General features: G+C 43.6%; 2 protein-coding genes and 1 pseudogene across 4 annotated transcripts in view; 2 read left to right on the top strand and 1 right to left on the bottom strand.

Annotated features, from left to right (window-relative positions):
* Dennd5a (DENN domain containing 5A) overlaps window positions 1-12,755 on the bottom strand; it is a 62,212-nt gene extending 49,457 nt beyond the window's left edge. For all 3 annotated transcript variants that reach the window (XM_040756462.1, XM_040756471.1, XM_040756482.1), the window contains exon 1: window positions 12,616-12,755. In XM_040756462.1, coding sequence (XP_040612396.1) covers window positions 12,616-12,742 — 127 coding nt within the window. In that variant the 5' untranslated portion in view covers window positions 12,743-12,755. The remainder of the gene's footprint in view (window positions 1-12,615) is intronic.
* Window positions 1,707-2,135, top strand: LOC121143911 (annotated as a pseudogene).
* LOC121133961 (dapper homolog 3-like) lies at window positions 12,741-15,548 on the top strand. Its single transcript, XM_040731358.1, has 2 exons — window positions 12,741-13,208; window positions 14,760-15,548. The coding sequence occupies exons 1-2, from the start codon at window positions 12,741-12,743 to the stop codon at window positions 14,952-14,954; spliced, it is 663 nt and encodes a 220-aa protein (XP_040587292.1). The 3' UTR covers window positions 14,955-15,548.
* Window positions 15,549-22,585: the final 7,037 nt, after the last annotated feature.

The following is a 22,585-nucleotide window of genomic DNA, read 5'->3' as shown; positions in this document are numbered from 1 at the left end:
TACTTGACAGGGATTAGAAGTGTGGCCCTGTTGGATGACATGTGTCAGTTGGGGTGTGCTTTAGGATTTCAAATGCTCAAGTCAGGCCCAGGGTCACTCTCTTCCTGCTGCCTTCAAATCAGCTACCATCTCTGCCTGTATGCCACCATGTTCCCCACCATGATGATAATGGACTGAACCTCTGAAAACTGTAAATCAGCCCCAGTTAAATGTTTCCTTTATAAGAGTTACTGTGTCGAGTCGGGCATGGTGGCACACAACTTTAATTCCAGCACTCAGGAGGCAGAGGCAGGTGGATCCCTGTGAGTTCTAGACCAGCCTGATCTACAAACCAGCCTTAAAGCCACAGAGAAACCCTGTCCTGGAAGAAAAACAAAAGGATAACAATAAGAATTTGTTATGTACTTATGTAGTACAGGCTGGACTCAAATTGCCCCAGTCTCATGAGCACTAAATGCAGGCATGGGCTACCATTCCTAGCTCAATTTGACTGACTTAATTTCTTTGGACTTAGTAATGAAATTTCATCTAAAATTTAGAATATTAACAATTTAGAATATTAATTCCTCACTTCTATACTATAAAAACTTAGTTGATTTAGTACTATAAAACTATAAAAACATGTCAGGGTCAGGTGTGGTGGTGCATGCCTTTAATCCAAGGACTTGGGAGAAAAAGGCAGGTAGCAATATATGAGTTCAAGGCCTGCAAGGACTACAAAAAAATAAATAAAATAAAGTCTACCAAAACTGGATTATGTTTCCAACTGAGTCAGGACTGGTTTCCCTTCCAAAACTACCACAAATGAGGAAAACAGGGTACTTTAGGAAGTAAAATTTAAGTTTGTTTTTTTAGTTTGTGGCGGCTGGAGAGATGTGGTTCAGTAGTTAAGAGCATTTTATTAGCTTCTCTATCAGAGACTGGGATCTCAGCACCACCTGGCAGCTCACAATTCCTGTTCCAAGGGATCTGATGCCTCTTCTGGCCTCCATACACACGCTGTATACATATATTCATACAGGCTCACACACATACACACAAATAAAACAATAATAAATAAATACTTTAAATCCTCATGCTCCCAGTGAGTTTGAGACCAGCCTGGTCTATCAAGCAAGTTCCAGGACAGGCCCCAAAACAATACAAAGAAACCCTGTCTCAAAAAACCAAATATATATATATATTTTTTTTAAGTAAATACTCTGGCTGGAGTATTTTCAATAAATTTAGGAAAAATGAAGCAAGTAACTCCCATACTTGCTGATTTAAAAAGAGAGAAAAAAAGGAAGGAAGGAAGGAAGGAAGGAAGGAAGGAAGGAAGGAAGGAAGGAAGGTAGGTAAATACTCCAAGCCAGGCAGTGGTGGTGCACACCTTTAGTCTCACACTCAGGAGGTAGAGCCACAGAGAAACCCTGTCTCCAAAAAAAACCCAAAAAAAGTAGATAGATAGATAGATAGATAGATAGATAGACAGACAGACAGACAGACAGACAGATAAATAGATAGATAGATAAAGCCAGGCCTTGTGGAGAATGCTGGGGAGAGAGGCAGGGGGCACTCCAAGAGATGCCACATAGCCGCAAAAGGAGTAACAGGTCCAGGTATTCTCCGGTAAGCCAAGGCCATTTGGAAATACATAGATTTATAGAAATGGGTTAACAATTAAGACAGAGCTAGCCAATAAGAAGTCCTAACGAGAGGGGTCTGGGAAGGGGCTGTCTGTGGGCGCCATGTCGGGCCGCGAAGGTGGCAAAAAGAAGCCCCTGAAACAGCCCAAGAAGCAGGCCAAGGAGATGGACGAGGAAGATAAGGCTTTCAAGCAGAAACCAAAAAAAAAAAAAAAAAAAAAAAGGAGGAGCAGAAGAAACTGGAGGAGCTGAAAGCCAAGGCCGCGGGGAAGGGGCCCCTGGGCACAGGTGGAATTAAGAAATCTGGCAAAAAGTAAGCTGTTCCTCATACCTGAGATGATGGTGACCCTCTTCCATTCCTATTTAAACATCTGGATTCCCTGCCATAATAACATCTTTGCCACCTACAGCTAGAATGAAGTGTCATCCTGGAGCCTGTTAAACATCTGGATTCCCTACTATAACATCTTTGCTACCTACAGCTAGAATGAAGTGTTATCTTGGAGCTTGTTGTACATTGTAATAAATAAACTTTTGTAAAAAAAAAAAAAAAAAAGAAGTCCTAACGAAGAAGAAAGAAGAAAGAAGGAAGAAGAAGAAGAAGAAGAAGAAGAAGAAGAAGAAGAAGAAGAAGAAGAAGAAGAAGAAGAAGAAGAAGAAGAAGAAGCCCTAACCATCGGCCAACAGTTTTATAACTAACATAGTGTCTGTGGGCTTATTTGGGGCTGAAGAGCAGCAGGACTTGGTGGAACAAGAAAACTCCAATAACATGTCTGTAATCCCAGCACTATGGAGTCCAAGGTAGGAGACTAGAAGAGTTGAGAGGATAGCCTGGGCTATATGTAGCAAGATAAATACATATTCATCTCCTTAATGTATAAACTATGAGATAATCAGACTAAAAAACAAAATGTTCCTCTCATCAACATCTCAGATTCAAGTTTGACTCTGACTTCCAAACTTTTAAAAACTCAGGAACTTGCCACCGCCTTTGATCCCAGCACTCAGGAGGCAGAGGCAGGTGGATTTCAGTAAGTGCGAGACCTGCCTGGTCTACAAGAGCTAGTTACAGGACAGCCTCCAAAGCCACAGAGAAACCCTGTCTCGAAAAAAAAAAAATCAGGAACTTTAATCATAGTCCTTGTGATTCTCTCTTACAGACCTCTCTCACATTCACTACTCAGTACTTAGCACAGTTTAAAGTTTGGCTGATGAAGTTCCAAGAGGGTTAGTATTATCCCTTACATCAGAAAACCAGTTAAGGTCTGAAAAGAAGCTGCTGTTTCTTCATAATAATACGACAAACCACCATTAAGCACTTACTATATAAATAACTGTCTCCAGTGAAGTGAAGAACCCTGCCTAGGTGACTCTGGGTCAAGAGAAATTTCTAACATAGTTCTGTAATGTTCAAAGTTGTATGATGGTCAGGATTTTATAACTAAGAGAAAATTAAGCTTCTTTTAATTGTTTACTGAACTTATTGTGTGTGTGGGTAACAAAGCAAAAAACTTTTGAGAGTTGATTCTTTCCCTCCACAATGTGGATCCCTTGACAGCAAGCACCTTTACTTTCTGAGCCATCTCACTGGTCCATGTAAAAAAAAATTAAATTTTTTAATGTCATGTTAAATGAAAAGTAAGGGAAAAGACATTTTCCTAAAATTAAATCTCTAGTTTTTTCAATAATATAACAGTAGATAACAAAACTAATCCCTATCTACATAACCAGGCTAAACCAATGATACCGTTGTCATCTGTAAATTACAAAAACAGACTCTTGCCCAGTAGTGACAGCACACACCCTTAACCCCAGCACTTGGGAGGCAGAGGGAGGCAGACCTCTGAGTTGGAGACCAGGGTGAGATATTAGATGGAGAAATCCTGGGGGGTCAGACAATCAGAGATGATACTCTGACCTGAAAAGAATAAACTCAAGGCTTTACAGATGGCTCAGTGGTTAAGGGCAGTTCACTAGCACCCATCCATCACTGCAGTTCCAGGGAATCTAATGCCCCCATGTGGCCTCAGTGGGGATGGCATACACATGGTACACAGCGACAAGCAGTTACACAAACAGAAAAGCAGACAAATACACACATAAATAAAACTAAGCTTTTTTGGTAGTTTTTGTGAACAGGACTGTTTCACTGATTTTTCAATATATTTGTCATTTATATAGGAAGGCTGCTAGTTCTTCTAATTTTGTGTGCATGTATGCCTGTGTAGTGTACTCAAAGGCCAAAAGGCATCGCATGCCCTGGGACTGGAGTAATAGTTGTAAGCTGTCATGTGAGTGCTGGAATAGAACACAGGTTCTCTGAAAAAACAGTCATTGTTGCACCCCAATAGAACCAATTCTCTAGACTTTCCCAAGATGTCAGCCTAACTTATAATTAAGATGAGTGAAATTGGCCATAGACGAATTTAGCAAATTAATCTATCTTATGAATCCTGGCCTGTGATTATTATTTCTAAGTCATTTTCTCCCGTTTCCACAACTTAAAATACCCTCAAAGTTTCTTGGTTATCTCCCACATCATTTCATTACAAGACCACAGAACTCACAAGGAAACCCCTGACTACCAACACAGAAGATGAGAGTTGCACACTACACTAAGTATACCAAGAGACTTCTGAGGTTAGAAGATGCAAATCTTGTCCTTTCTTCTTCAAAGAAAACAGACCACATGCAAAAACCCTGAAACGCCCTTAAACACAGAGAGACACCAGGGAGGGGGAAGCACTAGCCTTCTTAGAACCAAAGTTCTACTCACTTGCCGATCTAAGATTTCCAAAACTGATAAGAGAGGAGAGAGAAGAAAAACCCACAGCCAGCCTTACTAGCTGTAGGTACGGAAGCAGGCCATCTGCCTCATCTCCCGACACTGCAGCTCTACTCAGGTATGAGCTGGAGACTGAACCACAAAAGCCCACATGTCATACTGTGCCAAACTCTGCGATTCGATGGCAATGAAATGCCCCATCACCAAATATTTTTTAAGTTTTAATTAAAAGTAAAGTTATGCCAGGCATTGGTGGTGCACACCTTTAATCCCAGCACTCGGGAGGCAGAGGCAGGTGGATCTCTGTGAGTTCGAGGCCAGCCTGGTCTACAGAGCAAGTTCCAGGACAGCCTCCAAAACAATACAGAGAAACCTTGTCTCAGAAAAAAGAGGAAAAAAAAAGTAAAGTTATATCAATACTGGACAGAAGACAGAGACCTGGATTCTAACAATTCTTTTTTAACTTGCTGGGTAACACTGAACAAAAGATTTGTTTTTCCTTTTTTTTGTTTTGTTTTGTTTTGTTTTGTTTTTTGAAACAGGGTTTCTCTGTGCAACAGCCCAGGCTGTCCTGGAACTCGGCTCTGTAGACCAGGCTAGCCTAGAATTCAGAGACTAAAGGTATGAGCCAACACTTCCTGGCTGCTGGTAATCATGTTTGTTTGTTTGTAGACATGGTCTCATGTCTGGCACTCACTATGTAGACCAGGTTATCTTGAAATCCTAGATCTGTCTTCCTCTGCTTCAGACTGGTACCACAATGCCTGTCCTGTCCTAGCAACGTTTTGACCTGACTACAGTGCTTTTCTTCATTAACTCGATTTAGAATCAGCTATAACACAAAGATGAGCATGTCTTCAAGAGTGTTTGCAGTGAGGTTTAACTGAGGTGGTAAGACCTACCCTAAATGCAGGTGGAACCATCCCTCAGTTAGGGTTCTGGACTGATTAAAAAAGAGGGAGAGAGTGAGCTGAGCACCAGCCCCATCTCCTTTTGCTTCCTAGCTGCAGATGAAGCGGCCAGCTGCCTCGTGCTTCCACCATACTAATCTCCCTGCCATGATGGACTGCAACACCCCAGACTTAGCCAAGATAAGCTCCTTCAGTTGCTTTTCAAGCAAGTATCTTAAGCATACTTATAAATTCAGTGATCTAAACTCTACCTGTTGCTATTTTTTTTTTTTTTTTTTGGTTTTTCGAGACAGGGTTTCTCTGTGGTTTTGGAGGCTGTCCTGGAACTCGCTCTGTAGACCAGGCTGGTCTCGAACTCACAGAGATCCACCTGCCTCTACCTCCCGAGTGCTGGGATTAAAGGCGTGCGCCACCAACGCCCGGCTACCTGTTGCTATTTTAATTCCTGGAGCTGTGTTTGACCCCCCAAGAACATTCTGAAAACAGCTTGAGATCTGGCATACCCTCGTACTGTCCACCATGCCATGATCCTGTAACTCACAGACTCAAATATTCCAAACTAAAATAAAAAACTGGCCAGGCACAGTGGTACATGCCTTTCTCATGAGGCAGAGGCAGGTGGATCTCTGTGAATTCGAGACTAGCCTGTTCAACACACTGAGCTCTAGCCCAGCTAAGGATACATAGTAAGACCCATCTCAAAAAAATAAAATAATAATAATAATATACTAAATTAAATTAGAAACTGGGCTAGCAAGATGGTTCAGCATGTAAAGATGCCTGCTGCCAATTCTGATGACGTGAATTTGATCCCTAGAACCTACATGGTAGGATAATCTCCCAAAAGCCATCCTCTGATTTCCACATACATGATACGACACATGTACCCCCACATACACACAAAAATAAATGCAATGAAAATTTTTAAATCAACAATCACAAAAATACTTGGAATATGGACATTCTACTAATATCTACCTCACTTAGTTACTTTGAAGAGGTAAACCTAAAAGTTTAGCAATGACAAACAAAATTTCATCACTGGATTCCACAAGAAGCTGCCAGCTTCTGAAAGGCAAGTCTTTCACAGGGCACTCCTGTTCCACACCAAGAGGAACTAAAAGCACAGGGTCCCTTCTGTGTTAGTCCTCAGAGAGCTCTACACTCATCTGATGACAATTACAGGAGCAGTACCAGTCAAGGAGCCAAGCAAAGCCCAACTACACCTTCTACCACACTTAATCAAAAAGTAAGTCTCTAAAAGGAAATGGGCCTGGAAAAGGATGTTGTCAAAGGAAACCTTAGGCAAAGAAACTATTTTTAACCTAGGAAGGAAGAGAGGGAGGGAGGGAGGGGGGAAGGAAGGAAGAGAGGGAGGGAGGGAGGAAGGAAGGAAGGAAGGAAGGAAGGAAGGAAGGAAGGAAGGAAGGAAGGAAGAGCTGAACAAAAGCTAGGCAGTGGTGACACAGGCCTTTAATCCCAATAAAAGGGAGGCAGAGGCAGGTTGTGACTTCGAGGCCAGTCTGGTCTACAGATCTAGTTCCAGGACAGTCTCTATACAGAGAAACCCTGTCTTGAAAAACCAAAACAAAAATAAATAAATACAGAGTTTGATTTAAGCACCAAACACAGACACATGATCTCCTCATGAGAGGAGCAGAGCCCCAAAGTCATTAAAGTGAAATCCACACATTTTTCCATGTGATCCTCACCTGAGGAAGTTAAGTAAGGGCTCTCTTGTATTGTACCAATTCAGTCTCCCAACAAATTCAGTATGTGTTTGAAATTGCCTTGGGCTGCTTCTTCATTATTTCCTGAGAGCTACCCTTCTCCAAACTTTTTCCTTGTTCTTCCTTACAAAAGAAACACAAGACCTTACTTGGGAAATCTCCCCTATTACAGCAGCAGTCACAGCCTGAGGTGAGCCATCAAGATTGGAATGTCCTGTAGCTAGTAAACTAGGCTTCAGGGCAGACGCTGGTAATGAATATAAGAGAACTGACCTGGAGATGACAGGCTGGTAGAGGAAGATCAAAATACTTCTCAATCATATTGACTCCCAGTTTGAAAAAACTTACTCACCAAAGATTTTTTGTTGTGGTGGTGGTTTTCTGGGGATTGACCTCAGGATTTCAAATACGCTAAACAAGCATTCTACCACTGCCAATTCATCAATCCCCAGCCAATTCATCAATCTTCTTTTTTGGGGGAGAGGGGAAGACAGGGGGGGGCAGGGATGATATGGAGAGTGGGGGTGGAAGGGGAGCAAGTCTCTCTAACTGGGCTGGAACTTGGATGTACTGCCTCTGCCTCCACTGTTGAGATTACAAGAATGCACTATCACACTCGGCTATCAAACTTCATCTCTATAAAATGAGAAGCAGTCTTTTTTTTTTTTAATAAGATATCCTTCTGCTGGGCAGTAGTGGCACACAGCTTTAGTTCCGTTAATCCTAGCACTCGGGAGGCAGAAACAGGCAGATCTCTGTGTGTTCAAGACCAGCGTGGTCTACAGAGTGAGTGTCAGGACAGGCTCCAAAGCTACACAGAAACCCTGTCTAGGAATAAAAAAAAAAGATATCCCTCCTTAGCAGCCAGGAATAAAAAAACAAAACACACATTACACACCCAGGATGGATAGCTATAACCAAAGACATTCAGCCAGGTCTGGTGGTCATACCTGTAATCCTAGCACTCAGGAGGAGGCTGAGGCAGGAGGTAAAGGCAGTCTGAGGTATATCCTAAGTCCCAAGACAGTCTTCCTGTGCTACAGAGAAAAAACTGTCTCAAATAAAGTAAAACAAGACAGAAAGACTGTACTGTCAGGAAGACATGGATGCTGGTGGAAATAATAGCTGGTAGGGAAATTTTGGAAAACAAACTAGAAAGTAGTTATTCAAAAGGTTAAACAAAGTTTCCATATGACCTAGCAATTTCATTCCTAAGCATGCAAGCCAAGGGAAACTGAACCATATGCCCACCAAAAACCTTGTATGCAATGTTCAACATTATTCACAATAATTATAAAAAGTAGAAACAACTGAAATATTAATCAACTAACTGCATTTTTTAATAATTTATTTAACCTTATTTCATGTGCATTGGGGTGAAGGTATTTGATCCCCTGGAACTAGAGTTACAGACAGTTGTGAGCTGCCATGTAGATGCTAGGAACTGAACCCAGGTCCTCTGTAAGAACAGTCTGTGCTCTTAACTGCTGAGCCATCTCTCCAGCTCCCTATAATTGTGTTTTATGTCACAGAATATTAATCAGTCATTAAAAAAAAAGAACAGTAGAGCCAGATGTGGTGGTGCATATCTAATTCAAGCAGGTGGAGGCAAGAGTTAGAGGTGGAAGGATCAAAGTTCAAGGCAAGCCTTGGCTACATGAGCCTCTATCTTAATTAGGAAGCAAACAAACTTGAGCTAGAATAAAAGGCTGTAATGTCTGCTATTGTCCCATCATACAAATATCTTCGCTCATCCCCATTAGACTACTACAAAACACACAAACCATCACTCAAGTAGCAGAAAAGAATGAACTGTGTCGTGGAAATAAAGTACTCTCTTCCTTTCTCTGGACCTTGGTTTCTCATCTATAAAATCAGATTTTATTATCTCTAAGTATGCCTCCCTGTCTGACACTCCGTGTCCAATTTTATCCAGGTGCAGTGGCACACACATAAATCCTAGTTCAAAGATGGGCTGAGTTTCCTATACAGGGAGTCACAGGCCAGCCTGAACTACATGACAAGACCTCATTTTCAAAAAGAAAAATAATTCTAGTCTCACTGCTCCACACATCTAAGGATTACCACCTGACAAGTACTCTGCTCTGGATTTTCTAGACAGAATTTTCTCTTTTCAAAAAGTGACATTCAGAGTGCTGGAGAGATGGTTCAGTGGTTAAGAGCACTGGCTACTCTTCCAGAGTATCCTGGTTCAATTCCTAGGATTCACATGGCAGCTCACAACGGTCTATAACCCCAGTTCCATCCTCACACAGACATACTTGCAGGCAAAATACCAATGCACATTAAACACAAATAAATTATTTTTAAAGGTGACATTCAAAGATTATTTCAGTGTATTATTTCAATGTGGTGCCTTTTTTTTTTTATGTGACCATTAGCTAACCTTTTTCTTCCAGCCCACACTTACCTTTTGGGTCGAAACAACTATTTACTGCATCTCTAAACTTCTAAGACCCTTGACTATGTCATCATAGAAAAGACTGAAAAGATTTTGTCCCTAATTTTAATTTTTTTTAAATGTTTTTATTTATTTATTGTGTATGCAGCCTTCTGCCTGCAGGCGAGCAGAGGGTACCAGATCTCATTCAAGGTGGTTGTGAGGCACCATGTGGTTGCCGGGAATTGAACTCAGGACCTCTGGAAGAACAGTCAGTGCTCTTAACCACTGAGCCATCTTTCCAGCCCTCCTAATTTTAATTTTTAGTTTCTGTCTTTTTTTAAAATAGGGGTCTTACTATGCAGCCAGGCTGGTCTGGAATTCACACTTACCTGTCTCTACCTTCCAGATGATGAAATTACTTGGAAGCAGTTTTAACTTTGGTTTCTTTTTTTTTTTTTTTTTTTTGAGATGGAAGTCTTACATAGCCCAGGATAAATTCAAACTAGCTAAGTAGAAAAGGATGACCTTAAACTTCTAACTCCTGCATCTTGAAGTTACCCAGTGCTAGGATTACAGATGTGGACCATCATACCCAGCCTAAGCTTCTTTGATTTGCTTTTTCTGAATACAACTTGTTTTGTTTATTTTGAGTATTTGGGAACTACCTGAGAAATAATACAATCTAACTGGGCTGGAGAAAGGAACACAGATTCCTCTCAGCATCTAACCAGAGAATATGAGCGCAATTCTTAATTTCATATAGTTTCACGGACTATGACATCACCAATTTGGGAGCAATCAACCAAGCTAAGAAGAGAAAATGCACCCTAGAGAGTCTCAGCATGGACTGCACAGAGTTATTTGTATTCTGTTTTGTTGTGCTCAAAGAGTCCCCGTGGGTCATCCAGATTCCCCAATCAACCCACCAGAAATGAAAACGGTGGAAAAAAAAAAATCCTTCAATCAGTGTCTGTTCTAACAAAGGCAAGCTATTGGATAACTGGTCTTGGCATTAAACTACTACAACCCAATTTAAAAACACTCAAAATGCCCTTCTTACACAGTTTCCCAACTCATCCTTTTCTTTATTCTCCCAATGAGATTGCACAGGGATATAATTTTAACCTGATGACAAGCCAGATAATTAACAGATGTTCTTAAAGAGAGAATATGTTTTTAGTGAAAGTTTTTTTTTAAGTTCCAGTTAAGTTTTCAGTAAAACCTTTTTAGTTACAGTGCTGGTTATCTAATTTGCTCCAGACACAAATATTCCCTACAGCAAAACAAGATTGTCTCATTCCAACCCAAACCCTATTTGCTTTTCTTTCCTCCTTTTTTTAATGACCTGAGAATAAAGTGCAACTCCACCTCCCAGGTGCAGGAATCTCACAGGTTTACACCATCCTTTAAGGCTGTCTTTATTTTCTAAACCCAAATTCCTACACAATTTAACAGACATTCAGGAACACAACATAGAAACAACAATAGTTTTTCTACCCTTGAGCCTCACCCAGAAAAATGGTTGTTTTATTATTATTATTATTATTATTATTATCATCATCATCATTTTATTCATCCAGAAAAACTGCTATTTCTAACCCTTCTCAACATGTTAGTTTGTTTTTCTTTCTTTTCTTTTCCGCCAGGGTCTCACTATGAAGTCCTGTCTAGCCCTACACTTGTGGTAATCCTCCTGCTTCTTCCTCAAGTGCTGGGGTTCCAGATGCACACCACCACTGGTGTTTTCCAAAGACCTCCAGAGGGGCTACTATATACAGCATAATGTCACCAAAGAAGCACTGGACTAAGAGTTAAGACATAAAAGCTCTGATCTCCTTCTGGGTCTCATTTTCCTCTCAGATCCTCTCCAGCACCAAGACCTAGGACCGAATTCCAACAACTGCATCATCCAAAATTCTAAAGTTAATACATATGAAACAGATGGCAACATCCGTTTATACTGTAAGAATTAGATGACATAAAAAGGTGAGCTTGGAATACTAAAGTTGCCCCAACAGGAGGCTCAGCTAGCATCAATCCATATTACTTCTTCATGAATTTTTATAAAGCATCAGTTTCTCATATCTTAAAAAGACAATCCATTTTTGCCATCTAAAGTGTGCAGTTAGTTGGTTTGTTTTGTTTTCATTTTCAGAAGAAATACTGGAATTTTTCTGGTGACAAAAGAAAAATTGCAAAACTGCCCTAGCATCTCTTAAGCAGAGTGAAATTAGTCAACAGGATGACCACTTTCAAAAGAGAAACTGTATGGTGCGCACTGACCACATCGTGACAGAAGGGGAAAGGAGCCTCCCTCATCAAATCGGCATGCCATACTTTAAAGTCTAACACAAGCCTCCATCGCTGAAACCTGCCTACTGGCCACTCCAAACAAAAACTTTTCAAAACTGTTGCAACTCGAAGGTTTCAGTGCAAGCACGGAGGAATTCACCGGGGATTTTACAATTCTTACACCTTCAAGCAATGGGTGCCAAATCTCGTCAGGGCCTCACTGTCACTCCACCACCACTTCCCCTTCGAAAGATAACTTGAGAAGCATCACAACACAGCACAACCTGTCCAACCCGGACGTCGCCTTTTATTCACAAATGACCCTCGACTGATAAAGGACATAACTTTCATAAAAAGGCATGGCTCCGGGAACAAGCTCTTTTCTAGTGCCACGGGAGAAATCATTCTTGGTGTAACTCAAGTTCGATCTGTCACTTCATGTCTCATCCAGAGGGGCAGAGCTGTGGAGAGAAAGCCCGGGGCCTGGCCTGCTCAGAAGTGAGTTATAACGGTTTTGAGGAACTGGTATCACCGGCTTCTTGGAAAGAGGCCAGATAAACTAAGTTTTTGTTTTGCTCTTTTGAAAAGTCTGGGTGGGACTCACTCACTATCACTAGGACGTGAGCTAACTTCTACCCTCCCAAAAGGGGGTTGGAAGGCACGCTCCCCTTCATTCTGCACTAAACCACTCGACCTCCTGGACGCACACAGCGTCCGCATCTTCGCAGGTCGCCGATACCGTGCCCACCGCGCGTGGGGCAGCAGGCCCGCGGGCCCCGCGTCCCGTCCCCTCGCCCGACCCTCGTCGAGCTCCCGGGACAAAGCGGGGCCCAAGGGCCCCGGCCCGGGCTCGGCGCGCACTCACCCGACAGTTCGTCCGGCTCCAGCCCCGTCTCGGTGTCCAGCCCGCAGATGACAAAGTAGTCGGCGAAGCGACTGGGCGCCGAGCCCCCGCCGCCGCCGCCGCCGCCGCCGCCGCCGCCGCCGCTCATGGCGCCGGGCCGAGCCGGGCGAGCCGCGCGGAGCCGAGCCCCCGCCCCCGGCCGCCCGCCCGCCCTCGGCCGCCGCTCCCGCCGCCGCCGCTACCGAGGCTCGGGCCGCCGCCCCCGGGACTGGCCGGATCCCAGCGGCCGCCGTTGCCGTGCCGGGGCAGGGGGGCGCTGGGCCACCCCGCGCCGCATCCTGGACGCTGTCCTCCGCGCCGCGACCCGAGCAAGCCTAAGGAAGGGCGGAGAGCAGCTGTCCGCCCCACCGCGGGCGCCCCCACCCGCCGCCGCCGCGTGCGCACGCGCGGTCGGGGAGGGGCGGGCGCCGGGCGCAAAGGATGACGTGATGCTCTTTGGGCCCCGGGGGCCTGGGCTTCCAGAGCAGTCGCCGCAGTGTAGCCAGCGGCTGCCTCCGGAATCCCGGGACTCCTGCCGCCCTCACGGGACTGCGAAGCCCTTTGGAAGAGTAGGGGTATGCAGAAAGAGTGGGCCATGGGAGTAAAGCTGAGACATTGTCACCGGTACAGAGCTGCACAACTGAGCTGTAAAGCCCACAGGATCCTGCTCGTAGACAGTCACCACACTGTAGCTTCTCCTTGTCCCTGCTCTTCAGTGTCAGTGACGGGTCTTTCCCTAATAGATTTGAGGAAACCCTGTTCTTTGGAGAGGGTGGGTCAGTTTATCTTATATTTACCCTTAGTTTGCAGATAGGGAAACGGAAGTTAAAGAAAAGCAATAGGCAAAAACTACTCTTGAATCATGTGTTCACAGACAGCTCACTCCCCGCACCCCACAACCAGGGTTTCTCCCATGCACCAAGCTCTCTCTCTCCACCTCCTAAGAGGCCCAGTCACTTAGAAGTTCTTTCTTTTCAAGGTCAGAATTCTCCTTCCTTCCTTCCTTCCTTCCTTCCTTCCTCCCTCCCTCCCTCCCTCCCTGCTTCCCTTGTAGGAGGAAAAGGGTGGTTGAGAGAGTGAAACCTCCTGGTCCTGTCTATCGCCTCAACAACAGACCTTTTGATTTCTCCCAGAAGCAAGACAACTGTGTCATTTCTTTGGGTTTTTTTTTTTTTTCTGACAAGGGTCGCACTGTGTAGCCCTGACTCACTCGGAACTCACTATGTGCTTGTACCCACCTGTAGCGATTCTCTTACTTCTACCTCCTTGGTGATGGGCTTTACAGGCCTGCTGCACCTACACACCACACTCACGTGGGTCTTTTTCTGGAACTTCAGAGGCTGAGAAAGGGATACACTGTGGTGGTTGGTTATGGTGATATTTTGTTTATGATCAAACAAATAAAGCTTGCCTGATGATCAGAGTGCAAAGCTAAACACACTAGTTAGCCATAGAGGCCAGTCAGTGGTAGTACACACCTTTAATCCCAGCACTCAGGAGACAGAGGCAGGCAGATCTCTGATAGCTCACCGCCACCCTGGGTTACGTGAGATTGAATCTGTCTAAAAGAGAAGCAGAGCTCACACAAAGGTCATCCCAGCACTTGGGGTCTCACAACTTTAATCCCAGCACTAGGGAGGTGGAGACAGGAGTGATATGACTGGGTGGAGAAAGAAATATAAAGTGGGAAGAGACAAGAAAGAGATGTGTCTGAAGCAGTCTAGAGATGAATGAAGTCTGAGGACAGGATCACCATTTCCGTCTGAGCTCTCTAGTGCCTGGACACTTTGCTTCTCTGGTTTCGGTCTGAGTATTGGTAGAGGTGAGAACTCTCTAGTGGTTGGCCACTTTGCTTCTCTGATCTTCAGCTTTAACCCCAATATCTATCCCTGGGGTTTTATTACTAAGACCAACTAGAATCCGTGCTACAGTTGCTACAGTTTGAATCCCTACTTTTATAATTTACAGTGTAATGTTGGCAAGTTATTTATGTAATCTATAGATGCCAGCAGGCCTGCTTTTTGTGAAAGCATAAAACAAATGCCATGTATAGGTAAAGAGGTGAGGGTTATATTCAAAGCATAGGGGCACTCCAGAAACATTACATTTCATCATTGTTGTTGCAGAATGGTGTGCTCCGGGTCTGCTCTGGCAGGCAGCTAGCTAAGGACTACAGAAGGCAATTGTCTTCCCCAAGGACTGAACCTGGACTCTCTCCTGGGTACTGTCTCCAGTATTACTCTCAAGTACTGGATCCCTTTGGGAGCATGGCCGAGAGGTCACAACCAACGTCACTGGAAACCATAGCATCTGTTCCCTAAATCTAATCTACCTGAACAGCTGGAAGAAAACTCAGAGAGGGCAGCTTTACAAAGTCCATCTGATGTGATGTTGCCTTATCCTGCATTCTTGCTTGAGACACAGACTGTGCAAGGGACTTGGAGAGCTAAACAGAGCAAGGAAAAGGAAGCTTGTTGATGTTGGGTCCTGGTCAGGGAAGGCTTCCAGAGATCCAGATGGTCAACAGGAAATTCTTACATCAAATACTTAACATTGCCACAACAAAGAGTGGAAAAACCATACGTTTAGGCAGCATCAAGGAATGCACTAATACAGAAAGTGGGAATGCCAGGTATGGTGGAGCAAGCCCGTAATCCCAGCATTTGGGAGGCCAAGCAACAGGATTATAAAACAAAGCCAGTCTGACCATACAGTACAGACCCCCATCCCCTCCCAAAAAAGCAAACCAAGACAGTATTAAAAGGGGTTGAAAACTGAAAACAGAGAGGGATAAAAGGGTTGGGGCAATAAGGGCTTCAAGTGCCAGGTATAAAACTGCCCTTAGAAGGAGGGCAGACAGGGCTGGAAAGATGGCTCAGTAGTTAAAAGCACTGGCTACTCTTGCAGAGGACCAACGTTCAGTTCCCAGCACCCACATGGTGGCTCACAACCTTCTGTACCTCCAGTTCCAGGGGGGGTCTGATGCCCTCTTCTGACCTCCACAGGCACCAGGCACACACATGCAAAACAGATACACATTCAGGCAAAACATTCATGCACAAAAAAAATTAAAAGGGGGAGGTCCTGGGCCCTCCCTGGAATAAAATGACAGACTCTAGAATGCAGTGGGGATTGGGTGGAGGGCTGGAGGGGTTGGGGGGGAACAGGCGTGGAGGGGAGGGAGAGGGAGCTGGGATTGACATGGGAAGCAAGCTTGTTTCTAATTTAAATATATAATAAAGTTCGAGGCCAGGCTGGACCGACAGCCTCCAAAACAATACAGAGAAACCGTGTCTCGGAAAAAAAAAAAAGATCAGGTAAAATTAAAGGGTCACTTGGGAGATGATATAGACTTGGGGAGACTTTCAATTAAAAATAAAAAAGAAGAGGTTTGGAAAGGGAATGAATGTCTTCAGTTTAAAAGTCCAGAAATGTTTTATCCAGACTAGCCAGCTGCTAGAAGGCCTCTCTCGCACTAACTCTACCTATAAGACACAAATTGAAAGCAAATCCATGACTGTATTAATTTGTCTTCAGAAATGGTAACTGCTCAGAGACCCAGAATACTCAACTGTAGAGTGATCTCCTTCCCAGTAGGAAATATGCTTGGCAGAATAATTGCTTCTTGTAGAGTCAGAAGACATGTAGAACTACAAGTCACGAGTTCTCAGGGTTAGAGAGATGGCTCTGCAGTTAAAAACACTGGCTGCTCTTCTAGAGGACCTGGGCTCAATTCTCAGCATCCACATGGCAGCTCACACCTGCTTGGAACTCCAGTTCCATGGGATCTGATATCTTCACATAAGCATACATTCAGGTAAAACACCAATGCACATAAATAAAAAAATAAAATAAAGTAGTAAAAAAAGTGACAGTTCTCATTTGGGAACTTCACAGCTAGTAAGAGCAGGAACAGAAATTTATTCCCTTTCCAAACCTCTTTTTTCATTATTTTTAATTGAAAATCCCCCCCAAGTCTATATCTGTCCTGGCACTAGCTTTGTAGACAAGGCTGGCCTCAAACTCACAAGAGATCCACCTACCTGTCTCCCAAGTGCTGGGATCAAAGGTGTATACCACCACTGCCTGGCTTAGTTATTTTTCTATTGCTGTTTCAAAACATTTTAACCAAGAGTCAATACATTTAATTGGGCTTATGGTTGAGAGGGTCCAAGTCTGTGGTGGCAGAGCAGTGGTATGGTGATAGGAACAGCTAAGAGCTCACATCTTGATTTGCAAGTAGAAGGCAGAGAGAGATACTCTGGGAATGGCACCAGTCTTCTGAAACCTCAAGGCTGCCCAGTGAGATGCCTCCTCCATTAAGCCCACACCTCCTAATCTTTCCCAAAGACTTCTACCTACTGGGGACATTTGAGCCTATGAAGGGCATTTTCATTCAAACCCCAGCCTGTAACTCAGTTCCAGGGAATCTATTGACCTCTGGCTTCCAGAGGATACCTGTGTTGCGAAGTTTTCTTTGTTCCAGCTGGTCCCACTGCCCTTCAGCCCCAAATAAACACACAGACACTATATTAATTATGAAACTGTTAGCCAATGGCTTGGGCTTCTAATTGGCTAGCTCTCTCTAAATTATTAACCCATATCTGTTACTCTATGTATTGCCACAAGACTGTGGTTTACTAGTAATTCAGCATGTTACTCCTTTGGCAGCACGGCATCTCTGGTGGGTCCCCTCTGCCTACCTTTCCCAGAATTCTCTTTATCTCCTAGTCATGCCTATCTTCATTGGCCAAACAGTGTTTTATTCATCAACCAGTAAGAGAAACATATATACAGAAGGACATCCCCCAATACCTGCATGCACATGGTGTACATAAGCGCGCGCGCACACACACACACATTTTTTTATTTAAAAACAAACAAAAACAGGGACTGAAGAGATGACTCAGCAGTTAAGTGTACTTGCTGCTCTTGTAAAGGATCAGGGTTCAGTTCCCAACAGCTACATGCTAGCTCCTAATTGTTTGTAACTCCAGTTCCAGAGGATCAGCACATATGTAGTATACATACATATATGCAGGTCAACACTTGTACACATAAAATAAAAACAAATACTTTAAAACAAAAACAATTCATTTAGGGAAAAATAAGGGGTTAAGGATATAGTTTAGTCAGTAGAGAGCTCTGAATTCAATCCCTACATCACATAAACTAAGTGTTGTGACATAGAACTGTAATTCTAGCACTCAGAAGTTAGAGATAGGAAGCTCAGATTAGGAATTCAATGCCATCCTTAGCTATATACTGAGTTTCAGGACAAACTGAGTTATATCACACCCACACACAGGCTAGATACACTGAGTATGGTGGTACACCTATGATGTCGGACAGAGAGCAGAATTCCAGTTCAAAGCCAGCTTGAGCTACATAGCAAGACTTTGTCTCAAAGCCAACAAAGGACTGAGGTACAGTTCAGTGGTAGTGCATTTGCCTAGCACTTGCAAAGCCCTGGGCTCAATCCTCCGCAACTAAAAAAGTATTAAAAAGTTATGTAATTGTACACAGTAGCTGAAACATAGAAGTAATCCAAGTGTCCACTGGTGGATTAATGGACAATGGATAAGTAAAATGTAATATAAACTACAATAGAATATCATTAAGCCCCTAAAAAGTAGGAAACCAGAATGGAATACACCTCAGTTGGTACAATGCTTGCTCAGCATGAACAAAGCCCTGCACTCTATCCTCAGCGTGGCAGCAATGAGACAGCAGCAGTCACTGTAATTCCAGCACTCAGGATGTAGATGCAAGAGGATCAGAAGTTCACAGTCATTTTTAGTACATAGGGAGTTGAGGGTGAGGCTAGGCTATGGGAGACACTATCTTTCTTAAAAAGATAGTATTTAGGGGCAGGAGAGATGAGTCAGTAGTTAAGAGCACTTGAACTTTTAGAGAACCAGGGTTCGGAAGTTCCCAGCATCCACACAGTGCCTCACAAGCAGCTGTAACTCCAGTTCCAGAAGATACAACCCCTTCTTTTGGCCTCTGTGGACACTGTACACACAATGTACACACACATACATGCAGACAAAACACCTGTCTTAGTAGGGTCTCTATTGCTTCAATGAAACACCATGACCAAAAGGCAACTTGGGGAGGAAAGGGATTACTTGACTCACATTTCACATCACTGTCCATCACTGAAGGAAGTCAGGACAGGAACTCAAGCAGGGTAGGAAGCCGGCCGGAGGCAGGAGCTGATGCAGAGGCCATAGAGGGGTGCTGCTTACTGACTTGCTTCACATGGCTTGCTCAGCCTGCTTTCTTTTTTTTTTTTCTTTTTTTTTTTTTTTTTTTGGTTTTTCGAGACAGGGTTTCTCTGTGGCTTTGGAGGCTGTCCTGGAACTAGCTCTTGTAGACCAGGCTGGCCTCGAACTCACAGAGATCCGCCTGCCTCTGCCTCCTGAGTGCTGGGATTAAAGGTGTGCGCCACCAACGCCCAGCTCAGCCTGCTTTCTTATACAACCAGGACTACCAGCCCAAGGATGGCACCTCCTCCATCAATCACTAATTAAGAAAATGCCTTGCAGGCTTGCCTATAACCTGATCTTATGGAGGCATTTTCTTAATTGAGGCTCCCTCCATTCGGGTGACTTTAGCATGTGTCAAATTGACATAAAACTAGACAGTACACACCCATACACATAGTTTTTTGTTTTTCAAGGCATGGTTCTGTAACACAAATAATAAAACCCAGAGGCAGATATTAGGGTTCAAGCTGAAGATCAGAGAAGCTCTTACCTCTACATCAGACTGAAATGGGTGATTCTGTCTCCATGAATCCTCAGAGGCAATATGCACACTGAACTGCTCTCCACCAAGCTTCAGACTGTAATCCCCTCAGTACCTGTCTCTTCTCCCCTTATTTTCCTCTCTCCACCCAGTTATATCACTTCTGTCTTCACCTCCCTAGTGCTGGGATTAAAGGCGTGTGATCTCAAGTACTAAAATCAACTTGGTCTGAACTGTTTCTTTTAGACTGGATCAAATTTGTGCAGTTCAGCGTGGCCTTGAACTAACAGAGACCCATTTGCCTGTCTCTGTCCTGGGGTTAATGGTGTGTACCACCACCATCTGTCCTCTATGGCTAACTACTGTGACTGCTGGGATTAAAGGTGTGTGTCACCACTGCCTGGCTCTATGGCTGTGGCTAGCTTTGCAATTTGATCTCTAGTTGGCTTTATTAGATCATAAACAATATATCACCACCGGGTTCTCTGTGTAGCTCCCTAGCTGTCCTGGAATTAGTTCTGTAGATTAGATTGACTTTGAACTCAGAGATCTACCTGCCTCTATCATCTCCTGAGTGCTGGGATTAAAGGCATGTGTTGTTATGGAACATCTGTCACCAGTCAGCTAGCCAATAGTGAGGAGAGTTTTGGTCTAAGGGAAGGAGTTTTCATTGAGAATGTATGTGACCCTAAGAAAAGGTGGGGACAAGGGACACATGGCCCTTTTTGTGGCAGATTTGGCACCTGGTGGCTCCATTCAGATTCCTATTTATCTAGTGATATTTACTAATAAATGATAAAGTAATCCTTTGACCCTTTTTCACATATGCTACTACCACCTGGCTTAAAAATCAAGATTTTTAGCCGGGCGTTGGTGGCGCACGCCTTTAATCCCAGCACTCGGGAGGCAGAGGCAGGCGGATCTCTGTGAGTTCGAGGCCAGGCTGGACCGACAGCCTCCAAAACAGAGAAACCCTGTCTCGTAAAACCAAAAAAAAAAATCAAGATTTTAAAAATCTTTTAAAAATAAGGTATTTGCTTTGCTCAATGAAAAGTTCTACTGTGTAAACAAAGGAATCCACTGATCCCTTACCAATACAATTTGGTGTTTTGCTTCTTTTGTTTGAGACAGAATCTCACTATGTAGCCCAGGCTGTTAGGCTACAGTCTCTGGAGTGTTAAGGTTATAAGCATGTGTTACCATGCTCAATAATCATAGCCATCTCTGATTCATTTTCACTTAAGAAGTCATACTTATTTCACTTTCTCACTCCCTACTGTCCTACCTTAAAACAGCACTCCTCCTGCCTCTCAACAACTCACTTTCTAAAAGAATTAAAATCAGGCAACACTCTCAAAACTCAGAACAAAGTTAAGCAACTATGCTATGTTAAGGTTTTATAAGTGCTTAATTGATGACCTTGACCAGGGCCTGGCTCCTCCATGTTCTTTGTCACATATGTAATCCCAGACTAACCCTCATGGTGGAAAACTTCCTATCTTCATTTGTTCACTGATTTCTTGGAAGCCTCTTTTGGGAGCTTTCCTGCCATCCTTATTATGGTAGTTCTATCTGTGTATCACTTTCATTCATACTTTGGACTAAACCTTGTGGCAAAAATAAATAAAAGACCCAGAGATTGATATTGGGGTTCAAACTTCAAGCTGAAGTTCAGAAAAGCAAAGCAATTGGCTGCTAGCTTTCACCTCAAGCTCAGGCTGAAAGGGCTGATCCATGCACAAGCTCTTCACAAGTCTCAAACTGTAACCTCTCCTCAGTATGACTGGAGAATCAATGCCTCCTACTGAATACTGAAGACCCTACCTCTACCTTTCATATCCCTCTTGTGTTGGGATTAAAGGCATGTGATCTGTTATTATTTTAAACTGATTAAATCTCATGTATCCCTGGGTAGCCTTGAATTCATAGAGATCTGTAATATGTAATCTTTCCCACCAGTTGCCTGGGTCCCACTGTCTCAGCCCCCAAATAACACACAAGACACTCACTATATTAATTATGAAGTTGTTGGCCATTTGCTATGGTTTCTTAATGGCTGGCTTTGACTTAATTTTTAACCCATAATTGCTAATATATATTTTTATAAGGTCTTATCTTACAGAGAACGCCAGACCTGCAACCTCTCCTCCAGGGATCACATGGTGATCCCCACTCTTAACTACATTTCGCAGAATTCTCAACTCCTAGTCCCATCTATCTTGCTTCCCTATTGGCCAACAGTGCTTTATCAACCAATCAGCCAAACATATACACAGAAGGACTTCCCCATCTACCTCTTAATCCTGAGTCCTAGGATTGAAGGTGCTTACCACCACTTCCTAGCTTCTGGCTGCTAAGATTAAAGGTGTGTGCCTGACTTCTACATCTTGTGGCTAACTTTGCTTTCTGAATCCTCAGGCAAGCTTTAATAAATCATAAATAATATATTACCATAAAATCTCTTAATGAAATTGCTCTCAAGGTTTTTTTTAACATTTTGTGAGTGTTTTGTCTGTATATGTGTATACTCTGTGTGTTCCTGGTACCTGCAGAGAACAGAAGAGGGTACTGGAGTCCTTGGAACTGGAATTACAAAGTAGCTCTGGCTTTCCTGAAACTAGCTATATAGACTAGACTGGCCTTAAATGCTGAGATCCACCTGCTTCTGGCTCCTAAGTGCCAGAATTAAAGGCATGTGCCACCATGCTTGGCCACTTCTTCCAATTTTAATGTAAACTTTCTCTTCTCTTTCCCCTTAAAGTCCAGTTAAACTATTTCTGATATGGTGTGTGTGTGTGTGTGTGTGTGTGTGTGTGTGTGTGTGTGTGTGTGTGTGTGTGTTAGGCTGATGTAGGGTAGGGTGGTCACATCCAGAAAACAGAGTAGCAGCTCCAAGCCCAGGAGACACTGAATTACTGCTTCTCTCAGCCCCTCTCCCTTCCTCCCATGTCCCATTGGACTAAAAAGCCTTTCACAGTAGACCAGATGGCCTCTTGTGTGCTGCATCCAGCCTTTTTCCTTAGACTGTGAACACAGTAGCACTGTTATTCTCATCAGCTTGGGGCCAAGAGCTTCCTGGGAAAGGCCGGATGGTCTAGTGAGGGAGAAATGAAAGGCCCTTGGACTGGATCCCAAAGGGAAGATATATTTAGCTGTAGCTGAGCTCTGAGAGACTTGTTTTGTTTTGAGACAGGGTCTC

The sequence above is a fragment of the Mesocricetus auratus genome, unplaced genomic scaffold, assembly GCF_017639785.1.
Source record: "Mesocricetus auratus isolate SY011 unplaced genomic scaffold, BCM_Maur_2.0 Super-Scaffold_4256, whole genome shotgun sequence".
In the NCBI taxonomy this organism is placed as follows: Eukaryota; Metazoa; Chordata; class Mammalia; order Rodentia; family Cricetidae; genus Mesocricetus; species Mesocricetus auratus.
The sequence above is the reverse complement of the archived record's forward strand: the minus strand, read 5'-3'. Positions and strand labels throughout refer to the sequence as shown.

Excerpts from the sequence above, each read along its gene's own strand:
- LOC121133961 (XM_040731358.1), top strand. The coding sequence starts at position 12,741 with ATGGCGCCGGGCCGAGCCGGGCGAGCCGCGCGGAGCCGAGCCCCCGCC. Across the intron at positions 13,209-14,759 it reads AGCCCTTTGGAAGAGTAGGG|AATGGTGTGCTCCGGGTCTG; the intron begins GTATGCAGAAAG and ends TTGTTGTTGCAG.